The sequence below is a fragment of the Camelus bactrianus genome, chromosome 8 (genome assembly GCF_048773025.1).
Source record: "Camelus bactrianus isolate YW-2024 breed Bactrian camel chromosome 8, ASM4877302v1, whole genome shotgun sequence".
In the NCBI taxonomy this organism is placed as follows: Eukaryota; Metazoa; Chordata; class Mammalia; order Artiodactyla; family Camelidae; genus Camelus; species Camelus bactrianus.
Window position 1 is genome coordinate 15,469,992 of NC_133546.1, and position 21,528 is coordinate 15,491,519.

At 42.4% G+C, this 21,528-nt stretch overlaps 1 protein-coding gene across 3 annotated transcripts in view; it reads right to left on the reverse strand.

Moving 5' to 3' along the window:
• The window catches only part of UST (uronyl 2-sulfotransferase), a 381,095-nt gene that overhangs the window by 253,202 nt on the left and 106,365 nt on the right, over positions 1–21,528 (reverse strand). Inside the window, exon 1 of one of the 3 annotated variants that reach the window (XM_074368198.1) lies at positions 17,675–18,427. The exons of 1 other annotated variant lie outside the window; for it this stretch is intronic. In XM_074368198.1, the coding sequence (XP_074224299.1) occupies positions 17,675–17,924 (250 nt within the window). In that variant the 5' untranslated portion in view covers positions 17,925–18,427. Of the gene's footprint in view, positions 1–17,674; positions 18,428–21,528 lie in introns of those variants that run through there. One more of the 3 variants, XM_074368197.1, reaches the window with a different exon arrangement.

A 21,528-nucleotide genomic window follows, 5' to 3' on the forward strand; every position in this document is an offset into this window, starting at 1 on the left:
CATACATCACCCAGTAAGTGCCAAACCCTGAGCAAGTTCACACAGGCTCACTCAGGGCACAGAGCAACCCCTTGTGCTTTTTTCTCTTGGCCTGTACCCTAAAAAGATGTCCTCAAATTTCAGGGACCAAATAGTCATTTCCAGGACTATCTGCCTCCCCACCACAGTCTTAGCACAGTTCAATGTTTTGGGGACCAGAACTCCTCTCCTCCAACTGTGTTTTAACAAAATGAGAGATTTAGAAATCTGTTTCTGGTTCAAAAAACAAAAACAAAACAATTAGACCATTCTGCTTAAAATGTCACAGAGCAGGTGGCAGCACAGAGAAGGCCGGATGTCTTCAGGAAGGGTTTGGAAGAGGTGAAAAGCTCCACTCAGAATGCAAGATCAATAGTCCCAACATAGAGGACTTCAGGTAAGACACAAATGGAGTCACTTCCAAAGGATCATCAATAAAACTGCAGAGAAAATAAGCCTGCCACACTCTGAAAAGCCATTTTTAGAACAGCAAGAAATTATAGCCTAAATGCCAACTTAATCTATGCCAAAATGGCATGATCAAAGTTACTGAAATAACTGAAACATAAAATCAAGATATGTTATAACCTATCATAATAAAAAACGCAGTGGGGATTTTTCTTCCCATTTCAGCTAATCAGAGAAAATAAACCATCAGCTTATAGAACGCTGTCATAACAGGAAAACATCAGCAAGGAGGTAACTTGACATGACTATATTACACTAAATAAACACCTGCAGGATAAGAGTTAAGGTGATTTTCCTGTCAAGCGTTCTTTATCAAGATTAAAACTACTTTGAAAGTTTGAGCTGAAAGTGTCAGAAAAATACTTCAGTACTTCTGTTGAAATATGCTTCCAGATGGCATAGGTGGAAAGGAAGAGATTTGCATCTAGCCCAGGTCTGCTCTGCTGGGGCCTGAGCAGACCTGGGCTAGATGCAAAATCCTCCCCATGCCAGCAGCTGAATGACTCAGGACCCTTCATACATCTCTGGACTCGGATTCCTCCTCTGCAAAAGTGAGCTTAACACCCACAATTCAGGAGAGTAAAGAAGCAAGTTTGATAACACGTGTGCAAGCACCTTTTGATCTTTAAAGCACCATTCCAATCTGAGAACCATTTCAGACACGTACTTAGGCTCTGCCATGGCTTCTGTTTCCACAGCTGTGTTGATGAGTAACAAACCTGCTATCACACTGTGGTTTGAAAATGTTCAGTGGTTTCCCTATTGCCTGCCAGTTACAATAACATACAAGTTCCTTCACAATCTACCTTTTTACCTGAGAAGCCTCCCTTGTACCAACCCCGGCCTCCCTACTCCCTGTCACAATCTCTCACCAGCCACCCTGCACTGCTCAGCGGACCCAAAGGTGCCACAGTTTTGCCCACTGGCTTGCCTTTGCAAGTGCTGTTCTTTCTGTCTGGAATACCTTTTCCCATATTGCTGTCAGGCAATCTCCTATTTATGCTTCCACACCCAGTTTAAGTGTCACCTCTTCCATGAAGCCCTCCTCTTCTTCCTATTTTTTTCTCCCTTACGTTCCCCAAAGCATGTGGATGAACCTCTACTACCATAAATACATACATGAAAATAATGAATGTATAATCTATGTAAGAGGCTAGACGAGCAGCTCTTAAGAAAACCTTTGTCTCTTCAGCACAGCTAATTTTGAAAAAAAAATTGAAAAATTAAAATCTTACTAAATGGTCACAGGGTAAATGTTTTAGAACTTTTAATCATCAAACTATTCTTTTCAAGAATAAAGAATTCTTTGAAAGCATAGAAATATCCAATAGAGGAAAATGTAATAATTTCCATGATCTTCAGAGGTCTTCCTACAAAAAACTATAAATTACAGGCAGGGCAGGAATATACACAACACATAACCTCTGTTTGTGAATGCCTAAAGATAGAATTTTGATGAATTTGTTTGTTTGTCTGTTTGTTGACGGAAGACATACACATCCCACAGTAACATCCCTCTCCCTCCTGCACTCTGGAGTGCCACCTGCTCTGGCTAGGCTTCTGCTTGGGTGATTAAAATGAAGATGCATATTAGCAGATATTAAAAATGCAAATTTTCACAGTATTCCAGTCAGCAGAGTAGCAGACAGCATTTTCTTTATAATCTAGTGGTTGTTGTTCTGGAACAGAAAGCATCCCTCTAAAGTTCCAATGGAGACTCAGAGAGGTTAAGTGAATTACCCAAGGTCACACAGCTGCGTGGTGGTAATGCCAGGACTCAAACAGAGGACTTCTGATTTGAAGCCCAGTGCTCTGCTACACTACACTGCCTCTTGTAATATTAAACATCCTGTTAAAGGCAAATTCACAGAAGAAATGTGATTTCTGAAAAAGAAAATGTAGCTCTATAAGACCACATGGTTGGCCTTTCAATGTCTGTGCCATCAAATTGTGGTCCCTTGAATTTTCTAAACATTTAAAAAAATAACAACACCCAGGAACTAAACAACTTATCATCTAGCTGCTTATAAAAAATAGTGTTTAAATGAGCGCTGTTCTCATTACAAGGCTGAGGGCTGGTTGAGCCAGGCTGTCGATAAGGAGCTCATCCATCACCCCTCTCCCTAAGGTTTCTAGCCAAACTGAAAAGGATGTATTTGTTCGGGGTGCGGGAGAGAGAGGCTCATTTTTCGCTCCAGAGACCCGAAAGGAATCCAAGAGGCTAAGACTTATAAATGTGCCTAGTCCTGAACTCACTCAGACAACTCAGGCAGGGTGGGCAAGGACTGTGGTCATGGCTGCCTGGCCTTGCCGGCGACTACCCAATCCACTGACACACAGAAGTCCTCTCCATAGACAATGGCAGCGGGCTAGAAGCCAGGGGACCTTCACTGGGAGAGGCAACAGGAGACGAGGCCCAGGCACACGGTCTACCGGGAGGGCAGGATGGCCTCAGAAGCCCTTCCACCCCAAAAAGTTTAGGAATTAAACAGCAAACAGGGGTTTCAAATCCTCTAAAAAGAGTTGAGCTCCAGATCAATTTCAATGTTTGAAAAGTGAATTTAATGTTAAAGAATGACATTGTTCAAGTACGACGTTGTCTCCAGCTAGACTTGCAAAACCACTGAGTTAATCTATACCAAAATAAATGCCAAAAGGATGTAAAAAGTTAGTGAAAAAGTGAAACAACAATCGAACTAGAAAAAATACAGGGACAGGATAAAAGACCTTTCTAAACATAAAAAGCAAAGAAAAAAATAAATGGAAAAAATTAATAAGCATAAAGGAAAAAAATAAAAGAAACTGATTTTAAAAACTAAGGAGCAATTAAAAACCATGGTTGCATAGAGGGTGAAGGGCAAATACTCTTCATCTCCAAAGAATTCTTAAAATTGATAAGAGAAAGAACACATCTATAGGGCAAAAAATGAGAAAGGGTAAAACTAATTCCCAAAACATACTCAAATTGTTCAAATTTACTAATATCCAAACAAATGTAAATTAGAGCTTAAGAATGTAATTTTTCCGCAACTGAATGGGTGAGGTGTTTTATAAGATTGTATCTAATGCTTGTAAACTATGAGCAAAACAGACTGCTGGTGACATATACCAAAATATATGGCAGTTTGCACTAAAAGCAATTTAAAAATGGGCACACACTTTAACTCAGTAATTCCAAGTCTAGGAATTTCTCTCAGGGAAGTAGAAAAGTGTGCAAAAATTTAATACTGTTTATCACAGCTTTATGCAGAATCATGAAAGACTGGAAGTGGGCTAAATATCAAAAGGCCTTACTAAAGGAATCACTGTACGTTCACAAGATACTCTGCCACCGTGAAAACCAACGTTGTAGAAAAATATGTAGAGATGTGGGGTGACATTCGTGATACTGCCAAGTGGAGGAGCATGCAACCAAACCAAAGCAGTTCTGACAAATGGAATTAACACGCTTTTTACTTTCTTTGGGAGTTTGTCTGTTTTCTAGTTTTCAACAATAAGCACGTAACGATTTTAATTATTTATTAAAATTGTATTTTTAAAACATTTCATAGAATCATTCTAATTATTTGCTTTATTCACATCCAGTCATTTGCCCTAGCCATAAAAAATTTTTTTACCTGGAGTATTTGGACAACAGGGACACTTGGCAACGAATTCTGATATTATGCTTCAACATAAAAATTTAAAACAGTGCAAGAATCTGCAATAACTATCTGAAGAAACTTTACACTCAGACCAACTATTTAACTTCCTCTGCTTATTAATGAACTTGATATTAGGTCAAAGCTGTATGTTCACAAATCTCCAGTCGCATTTCAATACTATAGATTTCAGAAATTAACAAAAGCTGGCATTTTTAAACTTTAATCAAGCAAGTAAGTATGTGATTCTTAAGACAAATCTAATGTTCTGAAATTCGAACAATCAAATTGGTGAACAAGAATTCAATTAAAAGAAATTTATAAAATGTTTAATAGCACAGATCTTTAGTAGGCTAAGCTAAACCCTCACTCATTTGTCTGCTTACAAGTGTTAACTACATTCCCAAAATGCTAGTATAGACCCTTGTTACTCCAAGTGTGGTCCTCCGACTGGAGCACTGGTAACACTGGGGAGCTTGCTGGAAATGCTGACTCTCAGGCCCCATCCTACACCTACTGCACCTGAATCTACACTTCAACAAATTCCCAGGTGATCTGAATGTACACTGAAGTTTGAGAAGAGCTGATATAGAGAAGCTGAAAGCTAAAGTGTTATAAGTCACAGCCAAATAAAAGAATGCAGGTTAACTTAAGCATCTCTAAACAGCACCACAAGAGGACTCAAGGCACACACAAACGTAGCCATCCACCAACTAAAGAGGTTCCCCAGTTTGGTTGCACAGCAGAATTACATGGGGAGCTTTCAACAAATACAGATGCCCACGCCCCATTCCTGAACAAACGAATGAAAAATCAGTATTTTCCAAAGCTCTCCAGGTAATTCTATCATGCAGCCAGAGTTGAGAACCCCTGATCTACTGGCACAAATAGGGTCTTAACCAAAGGGATCATCAGTCTAGCCACAGCCAGAACCCCTGCTTCTACTCCCCTCCTGTAGCTTCCCACAGGCCACCGTTCCTCACTGCCTACATTTATCCTAGTCCTTCTCTGCCTCTCCAAGAAGAATGCAGCCCCTCAGTGCAGGGGCAGTGTTATTAGTCACACTACCTCCAGCACTCAGTGCACAACTAGAATTTGATGAACATTTGCTGAAGGAAAGAACTTGAATAGATGCAAGAGATGACAGAGAGGATGGCTGCCAAGCCAGATGGGAAGGAGGGCAGGCACATGAAAGCAATAGGAAAACACATGTTCTCTGATCCTTTAAGTCTCATTGATGTGAAGCTTCAATGAAGTATAAGCCTTGTGGGGAAGACTTACTCTGAAATTAACCAAAAGTCACCTAACATTCTGACAAGGTGGCCAGGAAAAAACCTGGCAAACGGGAGCTATATTTTGAAACAGCAAAGCATTATGCCATAGAAGAAATGAAACACAAGACTAGAAGCCCACCCAATAACCAAAGTATGTTCTAGTGCATTCTCCCTATCCAAGCTGGGGAGCGCACCTAACAATGTGCCCAAACTCACACTTTCTATGCCAGAGTTGAGGTCACACACAAAGTGACACCACTGTAACTGTGCAGATTTTAAGACACAGACTCATGGAACCTACACAGCCATTCATAAGGAACAGAAGGGCAAGACACAAGAACCCCCAAATAAAGCCTTGTCCAAATGCATTTGAACAGTTCACCATCGAGCTACAAACTCACGAGACTCAAAATGCTGTCACGAAATGGTAGTTGTAGATATCCTTTGCCCTGGTGAAAAGGGCAATAAAAAGACAGAAATTACACATGCTAACAAATATTTCTTTCTTCCTCCCTTTAATTTCTGGGAACCTCTTCATCTCACAGCATGACTAGAAGAACATAACCACAAACATTTCAGACGCCATAAGGCCTTGGATGTCTGCTGGGCAAGCAAACAAGAGCAGCCTTCTGAGTTGGGAAAAGCACGAGCAAAGAAAATAATACGACCTCAATCCTGCCATCTGCTAAAGCAAAATAAAGACACTGCACCATTTGGTTTTTATATTTACGTAGCTTTCCAGAATCCCTTCCTTGGTTTTCACCTCCGTGTCCTACGTAGCTCTTAGTTAGAGAGCAGCTTCTATGGAAGGGCTCTGGAGCACACACACACATTTTTCAGAAGCAACCAACATTAACCCCACACGGCACAGCTTACACCGGCATCACACATGGGGGTTATGTCAACATCCTCCTCCTCCGGGCCGGTCTTCCACACCGGAACTCCTCACTCGACCTGCTAAGAGGCAACCACACCGCAATCCCCAGGCCAGTCTGGCAAGACTGGAGGTGCAAGCGTGCCCCAGCCTCCCCTCCTTACTCAGCCCTGCCTTGGCTTCTCTGCCAATCATCACTTTCTGTTTTCTTCCCCACTGTGGTAAAAATAACTTCCTCTTGAAGTGTCTAAATCTGTATGTGATTTTACACACTTTTTTTTTTTTTGCACATCGTTGGTTGAATTCTGACACTAAAGCAGAATGAAGTCTCAAGAAATCTGCAATCACGTTTCTGTAAAACTCCAACCAGATGAGCCAGTCCCCCTGTTTTCTGGAATATTGAGGAAATACTTCCAGGCAAGACACTGCATTCTAAGCACCACATCAGTCCCTTCTGTCCTCTCCCTCTTACAGACTCAGCCAAGTCTCAGTGATGGAGGGAAGCATGGTGCTATTTGCTGTTAACCGTGAGTGGCTTCTGGCTGTGCTTCTGAGTGTGGAGAAGGGCATCTCAGGGGGCAGCCCATCCAACACAAATGTGGCTCCAAGAACTCAGCAAGACTTGTATTTAGGACCTGAGACTGAGTTCCAGAGAGCTGGCCGCCAGCTCCACTCGCCTGTCATAACCACAGACACTGGTGGATGTGGTGCACTTTTTTCAAAAGAAGACAGTTTAAAAGAGAATCACTTCTGACGGTGACTCCTCTCCACAAAGGAGTCTCACAAACCAAGGGAACTGGGAAATTCCTCAGTTTTACAGGTCAGTGAAGGGCCATATAGACAGAGGATAGTGATTAAGATGAATAAGGGAATGTAAATCATTTCATCTTTTCACGTGCTTATTGGCCAGTCATGTTTACTCTTCTGTGAATTGCCTGCTTATATTCTTTGCCCATTTATCTCATGAATTCTCCTTTTCTTATTGATTTACTGATCTTTTAAATATCTGCATATTAACCCCATTTCCTAGAGAAACATCTGTGCCCAGTCGGGGTCTTTTTGCTTTGTTTATGGGATGTTATTGTTCAGAAGGTTTCACTTTAATGTCAGGGTTTTTTTCATTTATTGTTTGTGCTTTCTGTATCTGAAAGTAACTTCACATGAGGAACTACTGGAAGATAGGTCTTTTTTTCTGGATAAGATCTATTGGGAGGAGAGGGGTTATGATCATCTTCACATCTTCAATTATTTGAAAGACAATGCAGTCCAACAGACTCTTCTATGTGTCTCCCAGAAAAACTAGCAGAAGTAGAGGGAAGCCACAAAGAAGTAGCTTGCCACACTGTACAGACGCCCTCAGCCGCTGGTGGAGCTGTCCACAATGCAATGGGATGGCCAGGATGGCAGAGGTTGTGAGACTCCTCTTTGAACAATACACAGCTTTCTTATTCCTACTTGTTTTCCTTCTTTCTTCCTATCCCACTGTTAGACTCTGAATTCTGGAAAGCCATGACCCACTCTGCTTTCTCTCCCTGTCTTCCTAGGGACATTTGCTTCCCAGAATTTCTAGAGTAAGATTCTCCCCTTTTGTCCAGATAGGCTGGGGTAAACTGGTGATAGTAGGGGAAAGTGCTGCTAATTTTAATTAAGACCAAATCAAACCAAAACAAAACAAAATAATGATTAAGACTTTGAAAATGATGGTGTAAAATGTTTTTGCATATTCTACTTGCCTTAGTCACTTGACCACTGCAATCTTTTAAATAAACATTTGGCTCCAAAGGAAATACCTTATATTTTCAGTTGCTACAGATAAATGACGTCTTATCTCTTTCAACACATGATTTTAAGAATAGATGGGACCTTAGAAAGCACCAAATTCAATAATTCTAAAGAGAAAAGAGGTACCAGTCCCTGAGGCTACATATAAAAATCATCCAGAGAGCTTCTATAAAAAATCCCAAAGCCACCCCACATTTTCCTCCCCTGGCCACTGGGACACACTCGCTGACAAACCATCAAACCACGTGGAAACACTGCTGCTAATGGGCGTCCTAGGAAAGAAAAGCAATTGAGAATCACAGACCTAATCAAACTTCATTTTGGAGGCAAAGAAACTTAAACTTAAGAGGCTCATATGACGTTACAGCACTGACCACGGAACTATCTGGGGACTCCTTCCAGACCCAGGTCCACTGCCCCTTCCATCAACCCACACAGCTTTGCCTGACAGTTCTGCTTCTCCAGTGGGAAGGCATTTGTGACAAACAGGAAGCTCTGTGCTGGAGTTTCAAGGTCATGGCTTCCCTAAACAAATTTTAACTTTCTATTAAATAATGTAAAATCGCATTTGCTTTCAACTTCTCAAGGAATTGTGTGACCAGCCACACCAGACAGTAATTGCCCTGTGGCTCTGGCTTGCCCCAACACCCATCAGAGGCTGGGTAGGTCAAGGCAGCATGAAGAAGTGGACAATGGAAAAAAGAAGTTCACGAGCCTTTTGACAAAGACATGATCTGCTACTTTGGTTTACTGCTCTTGCTCTGACTTCCAATGGAAGGGAAGTGGGAACTAGAGAAAAAACAGTGGCCAAACTACTGGGCGCAGTAGTTCCATCACAAGTGGGAGAAGCTCTAGCAGCAGTCACAGTGTCTGCCTGGCATGGTGATTGTTTGAAAGGGTGGGATTTATGGGTCATTCGGCCAGCTCTAGAATGGCCAGCAATCCCAGAGGGTGAGCTGCATCATACTCCCTCTGCACAAATATTTTTTATTTTGTGAATACAGGGGGGAAAAGTGCAGATAAATTCAAAATAGAAGAGAGCAGGCTTTGCAAAGAATGTGTTTTTCAAAGGCTGTTTCCAGGAAGCAGAAGAGAATGAGAAGCAGAAAGGTTTGTGTATGTATAATTAACAGGGCAAATGACTAGAGCTTCTGAGCTGTTGAAGAGCCTTCGCCAGTCTGAGGGAGAGAGACAAAATAAGCCACAAAAATACTGCTTCAGTAATATCATATTTCTTGGGTGGAATGGTTCTTTCAAATGGAAGCCAAGGAGTGAATCTGCATTCTCCATTGGTATGTGTGTTTGTACAAGTGTGTGTGCACATGCATGCACGAACCAGAAGAAAAGGGAATATGAGAGCAGCAAGGAATAAGGAGAGAAAACTGGCATTGTTGAATTCAAATGCCAGGTCTTGAGTTAGACAAGTACTTTATAAAATAGCAATTGTTAATCTCGTACAGATCCAAACACCTGAAGTTCAAAGAAGTTAAGAGAATCACCCAGTTCCTCCCAGCTAATAAGTGGTAGCACAGTGAGTGACACCCAGATCTCTGCTCTAAAGGCTATACTCTGTCCGGTATCTGACACTTCTGGCCAACAGAAAGTCTTCAATGAATATTTGCTATATGACAGAACAAAGGAGTTCATATGTTTTAGAATATTTTCATTTTTATTTTCATCAAGACTGTGAAAGTCATACCCACTGAACTAGAAATAAATCAACAGTGTTTCCCGAAATGCAGTACTGTTAAATGTAAATGGTTATTTAAATCATCTATTAGTGGATGAACTAAGAATTACTTAATCAAGGCCATGATTTAAGGTTATATCCGTATCTTTCATTTAATAAGGCTCAATGGGTTTGTGCATTGAACCTTAATCTTATAATCTATTGTTCTAAGTTAAAATCCATTCAGTCACTATTTCAAAAATTACATCAAATTATGGGCTCATCTCCTTACAGACTCAAAGTCATGCCTGAAATGCACTAGCTAATTTAACATTAATTTCTACCTAAGGAAGACATTGACCTAGAGCAAGAAATAAACTGCTATTCTGCAAACTCCCAAAACAACTGGTTCAGGGTTCAGGAAAATGACAAGAAACAAGAAGTTTGCATTCTAGTATGCAGCCGAATCTTTAGACTGACCTCAGGTATTCCTTATTACAGGGAAAGCACTACAAATGTAATTCCAAATCCCCACATGTAAGAGGTGAACAATTATCCCCGTGTATGGAAAGAAACGTTTCTAGAACTGTATGTTATAGTGGCCTTAACATCTTTGCTTGGAGCATATGCTTCAAATAGCCATGAAAAAATGGGCTGTAGACATCAAGTGAGCTTGAGTCTTTCCTGATATCCACCCCCATGTTCTCTACTTAAAATAAGGACAAAACATAGCAGAATACGGAACCCTAGTAAAGAACAGCCTGCTTAGGAAATATATCGAATTAAGATACTTGCTGAGGGTTTGTGCAGATCACCCAGAAAAGGTGTCAGAGTAGAGCTGGAAAGTTCTGAATAAGCTTTCTCCTTTCAAGGAGCTTGCCCACAAATTATCACAATGCATGGTAGCTTGTTAAAACTTCAGAAGTGATCATGAAATAAATACCATATGAGTTCAGAGATCACCACTGGAATTTGAGCTTCCTAAACCCACTAGCAAAGAGGCAACAGCAGAAGTAAATGCAGGTAGTGAGATAAGAAAAATGAGCCAGGGGCTATCTTCAGGAAATTACAGGCAACAAGCTATAAAACCTGAGCCAACCAACAGGTACAGCATACCCTCAACACTAAACAGCTATCTGGCTCCCTGGTAATTTTTAATATGAGAGTGTTACAAATTATTCAAATTGAGGCTCTACCAGGCAGTGTGGAATTGACTGTACCTAAGGTTCTTATTTTGATAATACACATTTTTGAAACCTACTAAAAATTTCTAACACTTTTGGAAAAACAATATTGCTTCCTAAAATTCCTAACTTATTTAACTAAAGAGAAATATACATAGGAAATGTTGTTCCTATATATTTATACTGTATAATATATCACAATGTGAATAAAAAATGAACTGCATATGAATTCCGATTTCATGAGAATGCTCAAGATTTCCTCGGTAGCCTTATATTGTATAAGGAACATAACGTACCTAAATATTTTCCCCTGCTGAGCGCATCAGCTCCGTTATAGTGAACAAAGACAGAATACTCACATCCATTGTACTACAACCTGCCATTCAAGATTGGCTACACTCACATTCCTCATGTAAGTCACAGTAATCGTTGTGACATCTGTGAAATAGATAAATGCTAGCTGTTCATGAATTTTCGGACACTAGAGCTAAATGCAAAGTATTAACTATCCAAGGTCATCCACAACTGAAAACAAAACCCCCAAGATTTCTTTTAAAGAGGCCTTTGTGTTCAATCAATTGTTAGAAATTTATTTAGGTTTTACTCTATACCCAGACACTGTACTTAAAACTCAAAACTCAACTCGAAAATGGGCAAAGGATGTGAATAGACATTTTTCCCAAGAAGATATACAAATGGCCAACAACCACAGGAAAAGATGTTCAACACCACTAATCATTAGGGAAATGAATGAAAAAAAAAAGCCACAATAAGATACCATTTCACACCCATTAGGATGCCTACAATCAAAATAACAGGAAATAACAAGGGTTAGTGGGGTTGTAGAGAAACTGGAATTCTCATACACTGCTGGTAGAGATGTACAATGGTACAGCCACTGTGGAAAAAAGTGTGGCAGTTCCTCAATGAATTAAACATTGAATTACCTTATGACCTAGCAATCCACTCTTAGGTATATACCCTAAAGAACAGAACATAGGTGTTTATACAAAACTTACGCACAAAAGTTCACAACAGCACTATCCTGTGCACAACAGCCAAAAGACAGAAATGACTGAAGTGTTGATAAATGGATGAATGGATAAACAAAATGTAGTATACCCATACAATGGAATAGTATTCAGCCATAAAAATGAATGAAATACTGATACATGCCACAACATGAATGAACTTTGAAAACAATATGCTAAGTGAAAGAAGCCAGTCACAAAAGACAACATATTATTTGATTTCATTTCTTTGAAATGTCCAGAAGAAGTAATTCCATAGAGATAGGAAATAGATTAGTTCCTACGGCTGGGGAGATAGAGGAATAGTGGGGTGACAGCCTAGGGGAATGAGGTTTCTCTTTTTGATGATGAAAATGTTCTAAATGTGACTATAGTAATGGTTTCACTTACCTAGGAATATACTGAAAACTACTAAAAGCTATTAAACTATTAAAAACTTTAAGCGAGTGAGTTATATCTCAATAAAGCTATTTTAAACATTAATAGCATACCCTGAAATGTGCTTCATTTGAGATTTTCTTGCACAGTAGTCGCTACATTATTTTGACTTCTGCAACCAAGAATTTTTGGTGAAATGCCAGTGTTTCTGTCCCCGTTTCTGATCAGTTAAAGGGTTTATGTGTATCACTGTTTGCTTAAAGTTGAGTTTCTATAATAAAAATAAGTATAGGTAAGACAAAATTTATTTGTGGTCAAGTATTACTTCTTTCTAAAAAGAAAAAAGCAACTGACAATTCCGAATAATTCTAGCAGCTACAGTTTGTCAAAGAAGATGCCTTTTCACTGTCCATCACTGATCCTCTTCAGTACAGCTGCGGGGCCAGCTACAGTGTCTGTTCCTGCAGCTTCTCTCCAGGGAAGCAAAGGATACTATTTCTTTTGGGACTCAAAAAACTTAGGCACTTTCATTCTAGTTTCTCAAATACAAAACCAACTAGTGTTTAAAACCTGGATTGATGACAGGGAATTTGAAGGAAGACAGCATCCAGATAATACATATTTATCTGTATTTTAAAACAATTCATACTGAGACAAGTCTACATTAAAAATAGTTTACAAGATAGAATTCTTTTCACCATTCATGCTGTGTGTTTACAGAACAGTCTGCCATAGATGAATTCCATTTTCTGCCCTTCCTCTACTGCAATGCTACTGTGTCCCCAACCAACCCTATAAGATAAATTTGCAGCTATGAACAAGAATGTCATTTTCTTTTTATGTCAACAATTTCTATTGATAACATCATATTTTATGCATTCATTTCCTAGATTGCTGTCTGGGGCCTGGAGTACTTACTATATTTAAACCATGTGTGATGTGCAGAAGGAAAATTAATTTGACTTTAAAGGTTCAGAGAAACTATTCTGTAACAGACCTGGACCTCTTTTCACATTTTCCTTTAAATTCATAAAACTTAGAGAATTTCAAATTCACTAAAGTTATATCTTTTTCTCTCCTTTTTGACTCAAAATTGTCATGCTCATATGTAATATATATAAAGATTGGCAATTCTGAAAACTAAAGTAGTATAAATTAAAAATGGAAAAGAAAGCCTATCAACTTGAGATCACTCCAACAGGTTCAGTTCCCATAAAGGCTAAATCACATATCCAAGTCTTGATGATAAATCATTAGAGTTTTTCGGCTGTGTAGGATCAGTAGTAAGCCATCTGGCTTATTCAGTTTACATCAGTGTAATGAGTGTTATTCCAAGTTTTTGATATTTCCACAGCTCATAAGTAATGAGGCTACTGGCAGAGGCTGCAACATAATCTAATTTCTGGGGGAGATTTTATTCAATTTTGGTTTGTTCTCCATAGCAAATCAAAGTCTGAATGCCGCTTCAAAATAAATGAAATAATTTCACTAAACTGGAAATACTATGGTCTTCAAGTTTAAGTACAACAATTTGCCCTATTCGTCCATTCACCCCATGTTATGTTTCTGCTCTCCTCCCTCCACCCATCTCAAGGAGGAAAAAAAATCAAGACAACTTATCCCTGCGTAACTTTCCTCTGCTGACTTACTTTCCATTTTTTCTATATGGATTTGTTGCAGCAGAAAGCATCGTTAAAAAGAACAGACTTTGCCATTCTCCAAACTGACTAGAAAGAAGAAGCTGTTTGACCCCAGTTCCTGTGGGAAGAGAAAGCATCATTACTGACTCCTTTCCTTTTTTTCCCCCACGCTACACTTTCTGGTTGCTCCCTTCACCCCATTCTGCGCACCTCCTAATCTCAAAAAGTTGAAAGCCAGCTGGGGTTGCAGCTGTTGGCTGGCCCTTCCCTTGAAACAATGAGGCTTAAGCAGCAAAGCAGATGCATTTTTAAAAGTTGACATTTAAAACATGAAACCATGTACATCATTTTTAAAATACTTTATAAATCTCTTCTCTCTCTCATTTCCCCTCTTTCTCTCAAATCCATAGGAAACTTTCTGAAAGCAATGTTTTACTCTAGAACAATGTTGTCGAACTTAAGCTGGCATCAGAATCACCTAGAAGACTTGCTAAAACAGATTAATGGGTCCCACGCCCACACTTTTCCATTCAGTAGGTCTGGCTGAGACCTGAGAATCTGCATTTGTAACAAGTGTCCAGGTGATGCAGATGCTGCAGGTCCAGGGACCACACACTGAGAACTACTGGCCTAGACAGAACAGTTGCCAAAGAAAGAGAGAGAAAGAAATTAGGAAGTGAAAATTCCAGTTCACATCACCTCCAGTCGTGTGGCTCTGGGAAAGCTGAGTCCCCCGTACATGGAGGCAGTGTTGTGGAGATTAATGCGGGAAAGTGAAATTATGGAAATAAAAATAATCATTTTTTTGCCAGTCAGCTCTTTAGATTCCCACTTGCATCTTGGCTCTATTTCCATTTTGTCTTAAAGTGAATGTAGTGCTAATGCAATGGGCACTTGATTCAGCCAGTTTTGGGTTCAAGTCTTGCCTTACTTACTATGTGCCTTTCAGCAAGTCAGTGAACTTCTTTGCCCTCATTTCTCCCGTATCAAAAATGGGAATAACAACTGAACCCACCTGTCATATTGCTGTGCTAATACAATTTCATCCCTCATGTGCACTGACTAGTACATGCACAATAAATGTTAGTTTTTATCGTAAATGGTCCTATTTCTTGGCTTCCCTGTGAGAATATTCAGTATTTAATGTTAAATATCACACTACCTTTTGGATACAATAGGTTCAGTCATTACTTGAACAAATATTTATCTAGTAGCTACTATGTGTCAGATGTAATATATAAGTATATTAAAAATAATATCCTTTCAAGACCAATATTGCTATAAATATTATTTTGACTTGGAAAACTCTGGCTTTATATGAGCTTAAAAATACTTGTCTCCAAAACTTGGCTAACTAGGGAAATTGAGAGGACGTGTTTACTAACCACAAATTTTGTTTTGACAGACACTAAAATAATAGAATGGAGGAAACAAGGGAAAGTAATTCTGCAGATACCTTGGCCTTATATTACTAAGGGTATATTTTAGACTCTCTTAAAGACCACAAGCCCAGTTTTCCTGAAAACCATTATGTTTATGTAACAAAACACAGGGAACAAATTTGGCCAAGGGTATCCTATTTTCAGTTCATAATTATGTCATTTTTTAACCCATTACATCAGTCAGAAACTTAATGATGAGTCAGTAACAGGAGCAATGTTTAATCCTTCAGTTCTTCGTAGTTCCCTGAGTGAATGGCTATGAATTCACCCTTCCACCATCTGAGCCCCCAAATTTATCAGGAGATATGTGTGTGTGTGTGTATGTGTGTGTGTGTGTGTGTGTGTAATGAAAGCACTAAATTCTGGATACCATATGTAATTGGCTGAATTTTCAAAAGGTTAATGTTTTAGATATTGAAGTTTCTTGATTTTACCCTCACTTCCTGCCTTTGTTCCTTCCTTCTTCCAGGTTTCCGCAGCCCCAAGAAAAGTATAAGAACGGCAACTTTTAAGAGCTGTGAGGAGGTTTTAGAGACAATGGAGGCCAGCCCCTAACTTTACCTACGAAAAAGCTGAGGCCCAAAGCCAAGTGCTCTTGAGGACACCAAACACGATGTCTTCCTTCCTCATCCACTGTACTTTCTCTACATCATTGGCCTCCATATTTTGCTTAAAAAGAACCTCAACAAAGAATTCATTATCAGAGTTTATGGAGAAAGACCCCTGAGTTTCCAAATGGCCTCCCTCCTGATACCAGTTAACAGTGATTGGTGGTGGTGGTAATAAGTCACCTGTGCGGCACCAGCAGGTATCCGAAGCCATGAAGCTGTGAGACTCCCAGATACGGGACTCAGGGAAAGAAGAGCGTTGACTCCTTAACAAAAGTGCATATGACCCCAAATCTTCTAAGAAACCGGATGCTAAGAATTATTCTTTGGAAATCTACTTGGGCAATATTTCCTTTAATTTTTCCTAAAGTATCTTACAAAGCCGTAGTTTCCCAAAGTTTCTACTGAAAGAGAAGTGTAACTTTTAAAATCTGGGCTTCTCTACACGGAAAAAAGCATTATTTTATCTGCGTGTATATTTCAAAATGCTCTAACACATCTGTCACTTTGCTTAAGTGGTTTTTTTCCTTGGAAAACAATCTGCTATTTAGACCTGTGGCTTCTGCGACGAACGGACTTTTGTGGGTGAGGGTGGCAGCCTCTGGCCGCTGGAGTCATTTGGCCAGTTGCGGTTCCTTTGCGCACTCGCTCCCGTCACGCAGATGCCGGAAGTTTGCCGGGGGCTTAGGTTTATCCCCTTGGACGTTCGCGATTAGCAGGAGCCCTCCCAGCTTCTCCCCTCATCCCCGCAAGAACTCTTCTGGCCACAGACTTATGAGAGATGAGCGTCCTCGCTTAGCTAGGGCGCACGAACCAGCATCGCACCAGGGACCTGAGGGTACGCCTGCCAGGCCCTGGCACCGCTCTCTCCACGCCCTCTCTCTGGAGCCGCTCTCTGCACACCCATTTCCTTATCTCTGCTAAAAATAAGCGGCCTCGCTAGTAATAAACCAAGCACAATCTCCCCCTAAAGTTCAGACTTGAGATACACAGCGCTGAGGATCGTTCGGTCGAAGCAGGTTGACCCGCGTCCCGGACCCCCGCTCCCCGCGTCTCACTCGCTGCCGGCAGCGAGGTGGGCAGGGGCTGCCCAAGCTAGCTCAGTTACAGCGCGGAGCCTTAAAACTGCTCCTGGACCACTCAGGCCAGAAGGCAGGAGGAGACCCTGTAGGGCAGAATTCGCAGAACGGACTGTGGAGAGGAGCTCAAACAACGGCGCGACTCAGAGCGCTGGACGGGACGGGACTGCGGTCATTAACAATGCCATGGAAGGGCTGCCCTTGAACCCTCGCCTGTCTCCACTCTGCCAGGCCTGTGAGGCTTGTCCTGACAGAAATGTGAATATACACACATTCGTATACACAAACTCACGCCTGCACTCCGCCCCAGATAGGGTGGCGGAGGCGGAGGAAGGTATGCAGCGCTCCGCCCAGGGGTACCTGCCGGGCACCGCAAGCTCGCCGCACCCCCGCATCGGCGCAGACAGACCCACGCGCGGGAGGCAGCAGGCGCTCCGGGCCGCTGCACGGATGCTCGCGGGCGTCCCACCTGGGGAGCCTCTGGGCGGCGGCGGCGGCGGGGTCAGCCCCAAAGTGCCCGGCGCGCCCCCTCTCCTCCCTGCACAACTTCGCTCAGCCGACACCACCCCCGCGCCCGCCTCCTTACCCAAATACTGCCGCAGGTCGAGCAGGAAGCGCGGGGGTCCCCCACCGAGCTGATAGAAGAGGGAGCCCAGGCAGAATACTAGCAGAGTGGCCATGCAGAAACCGTAGTCCCGGAGGGAGAAGCGCAGGAAAGGCAGCGAGGAGACACGGCGCTTCCAGCTGCCCAGGCCGGGAGGGGCGCCCCCCAGAGGGGCCCCATGGGGCCAGGGATCCGCGCCGCCGCCGGGATGCTGCTGCTGCTTCTTCTTCATCGCCTGCTCCGCCGCCTCGCACAGCCTGCCCGTGCCAGGAAAAGGTCACCCATCCGCCTGCGAGGAGGAGAGCCCGGCCGGCCGGCTGCACATGGGCAGGGCCGCGCCGAGGGCAGCCCGGGTGGGGGCGGGGAGGGGCCGAAGTTGCCGGGCTCAAGAGACTTTCCTCGGCATGGTCCCCGCCACCGCGGCCCGAGCGGCCGAGGTGCCCGGCCCCGGCTCGGCGGCGCTGCCCGCGCCCGGCCCTCGCCCGCTAGCGCCCCCGCGCCCGGCCCTCGCCCGCTAGCGCCCCCGCGCCCCGCGCCCCGCCGCGCCTCGGGCTCGCTCGCGGCCGCCGGGGCTCGCCTCCAGCGCCAGCGTGGACCCCCCGGCTTTGTGTCTGTCGGTCTCGGCGTGTTTTGTCCCGGTTTAGGCTCCTCTAAAAAACGGCAGGGAGGAACGGGAGGCGGACACTATCCCCTCGCTCCACCTCCTTGACAGGGGTTTTCCTCCTTCTCCTCCCCTTTCTCCCTCCGGCTCTCCGCAGCCCTCTCTCCTCCCTCTTCCCTCCCTCTCTCTGCTCGGGTCTCCGGGTTTCTCTCGGGTGTCACGTTACTGCCTCTGCCTGAAGCAGGGGGGCAGGGGGGGCGGCGATTATTCGCAACAAGGAAGAAAGTTTCTGGGTGTTTTTTTCCTTCCCCCTTTCTCCACAATCTGGCCTCAGTTCCTGCGCCACCAGCGACCTCTTGGGGGCCCCGCTGACTTCCCTCTCGTAAACAGTCAACGGCAGGAAGAAGCACGACTTCTTTTATTACCATACATATTTTTTTTTCATTTCATAAACTTTATTCTCCTTCTGTATCCCGAGTTGCTTACAAAAGGCCAATAATAGGTACTTGGAGATAAGTTGAAGACTTCTGAAACGGTAGAAGAGCAAATGGTGTAAATTATGTTTAAACATGCCCCATAGAGCCAGGCTCATCGCCCCAATTCCTGGAAGAGGAACAGAAGAGAATGCTTGCTTCTTCCTCGCTCTGGCTCTACAGCTGCTTATCCACGTAGCGACCAGAGAGGCAAGGCGAGGATGGGAGGGAGTGTTACAGACCATACTCAAGAAGGTCCTTTCTCTAGCAGATACGAAGAAGAGTCCTGACATACTCATTTCATCGCTGCCTCTCTTCCTGCCAAAGGAAGCTCCTGGACTTGAAAGGGTAGAAAAGCTGCACCAAACACAGATCTGCTGGCGGGGGTGGGTGATGCACAAAAGGGCTGCTCTCATCAGCCACACTTTCAGAAAGAATAATTTATTGCTAGATCACAGAGCCACCAAGAGTCGGATTGGAAGCTACATTCAAATCTATTTGACCCCCAAGCCCACTATACCAACTGTCTCCCAGCCAGGGCACTTTTCCTAATAATTTGTCTAGTGACTGGAGGATGAGATATAACTCATTTAGCCCAGGCCACCTTAAGAAAGAGAAATGGAAACTTAAGGTTTCTGGTGCCTCTCATCATCTCCCATTCCCTATTCACTCTGTACATTTCAGAAACTGACAAGCAGATTAAAGGAAGTATCAGGAGCCAGGGACCTCTATGATTCTCAGACAGTTTTCCTGAAAACCTTTATAAAGCTGGGTATCTGAGGAAGCTTCTATGGAAAATTAGGGAATAGGATCCTGAGATCAAAAGTTTACAATTTAATGATAATACAGTTTAGTCATCATCCAGGCATGAGTATCTCTGGTTCCTGATTTGAATGGTGAAGACACACAGATCATAAGCTGGAGACAGTTGTAGATGAGGTGGATGGTGTCACACACATCCATACACGCATACTCTATTTCCCAAGTTTATACTTTTCTGGCCCAATTTCTCATGGATAGGAAGGCTGTTTTGGGACCCCAAGAAAAGGGAAGCCCCTCTGCTCTGTCACAGAAAATCCTAAACAGTGTTAATGGTTTGTTTCACATTTATTCCATGAATCAGAGATTTATTTGGATTAATATGCACATTTTAGAAATGTGAATGCCCGTTAGAAAATTAAGCCAATCAGTCATTGCCTATTAATGTGAATTACTTTAATCAGCACACTGAGTAGCCCAGAATAGGCTCCCAATTAATAATTTTTTAGTTAATGAAGAGGGACTAGGAGATGGGAGGAGCAAAGCAATTATCATAATGTCTCTGAGACCACCTTTGACAAACTGTACCTGTACCTGACGCCTGGGCCTATTCTCTGAATGTTTCTCATTAGATGTAGCATAATATGCAAGATCCTCTGTGCTCACGAGGCCCACTGGGGTCTAGAGACTTCCTTCACAGAATGCCTTGGGACCCTCCCAATTCTTTCTCCTGAGGAAAGGAATCTGAGCAAGAGTGAGACTGTAACAGGGAGATGGAGCAGAAGAAAGGAAATAAACCTCTGAAAAAATAAGTAAATTTGGGAATAAGAGTTTAAAAAACAACAGTGAAAAATTATGAGGAAAATATAAGGCGACAAGGTTTGGCTTAGAAGAATTTTAGAGGGGAAAAAACAGATCAGTTTTTAAGATTGTGTCAATGAGCTAACCACCTAACAAACTTATGGAAGGGAAAGAAAAGATCAAGATACAAAGAAGTTTCACTTGTAGAAAAAATGCTTTATATTTTCACCCCACAAAAACTTAGATGTTTGGATAAAACTTTGTTCTTTGAAAACTTATAAATGTCCCATCAAAAAAGAAAAAAAAAACTTTTAAAGTACTTATACAGATGAATAGTATCTTTATTCAAACCAGTTAATAAATCAACTAATTAGAGGAATTTGTGAACAATATTTATTATTAGTCTTATAACTTAATATACTTCATTTAATGCCTTTATTTAATAGCTTGAGCTTTCTCATCCCTTCTATCACTGATGATTTTCATCTCTCTCACCTGAGCTACTCACTCACTTACAACCTCAGGCCATCATCACCTTCTATCCTTCTCCTTAGGCTTCAAGTGCCCATGCTGGAGCAATTTTCGGCCTTTTCAAGAACGCTCAGCTTTTTAATCCATCACTCATCTCGTGTGTTTACTCCCTTCTTTATCTAGTTTTGATTCCTGATCCATCACTGATCCCTGTCTGTGGACACACGTTCATTCCCTTGATCCTTTCACCTTACATGGCACATACTTGCCTGGCAAAACCCAGTTAAACCCAACAGTGCCACTGGACTGGGCTGCAGAAGACACCCAGTGTTGCTAACTGCTTCACTTTAAATTAGCACAAATTTCCTTGGATGCTCACTCATTGCTGCCCAGCCACCCCATTCTCTAAAATGACTACTTCATACTTCCTTCTCTCTTCTTCTCCCATCTCCACCCTCTATGTCAACCCTTCAGTCTCAGCTGATGGCCTGGCTTCATGCTTTATTGAGGAAATAAAAACAGTAAGACAGAGCTCTCTCATTTCCCCACCAATCTAAACCTCATACTCTCTACCCTTCCTTCTCACTGTGTCCCTCCCTGCTATCAAGGCCAGCCTGCTGCTGCCCCAGACTCTTCATTCCACCCAACCCCAACCCCAACCCCAACCCCAACCCCACACCCAAGCATGTTTTCTCTCTAGGCTTCTGCATCTCTGTAATTGATGGCACTAT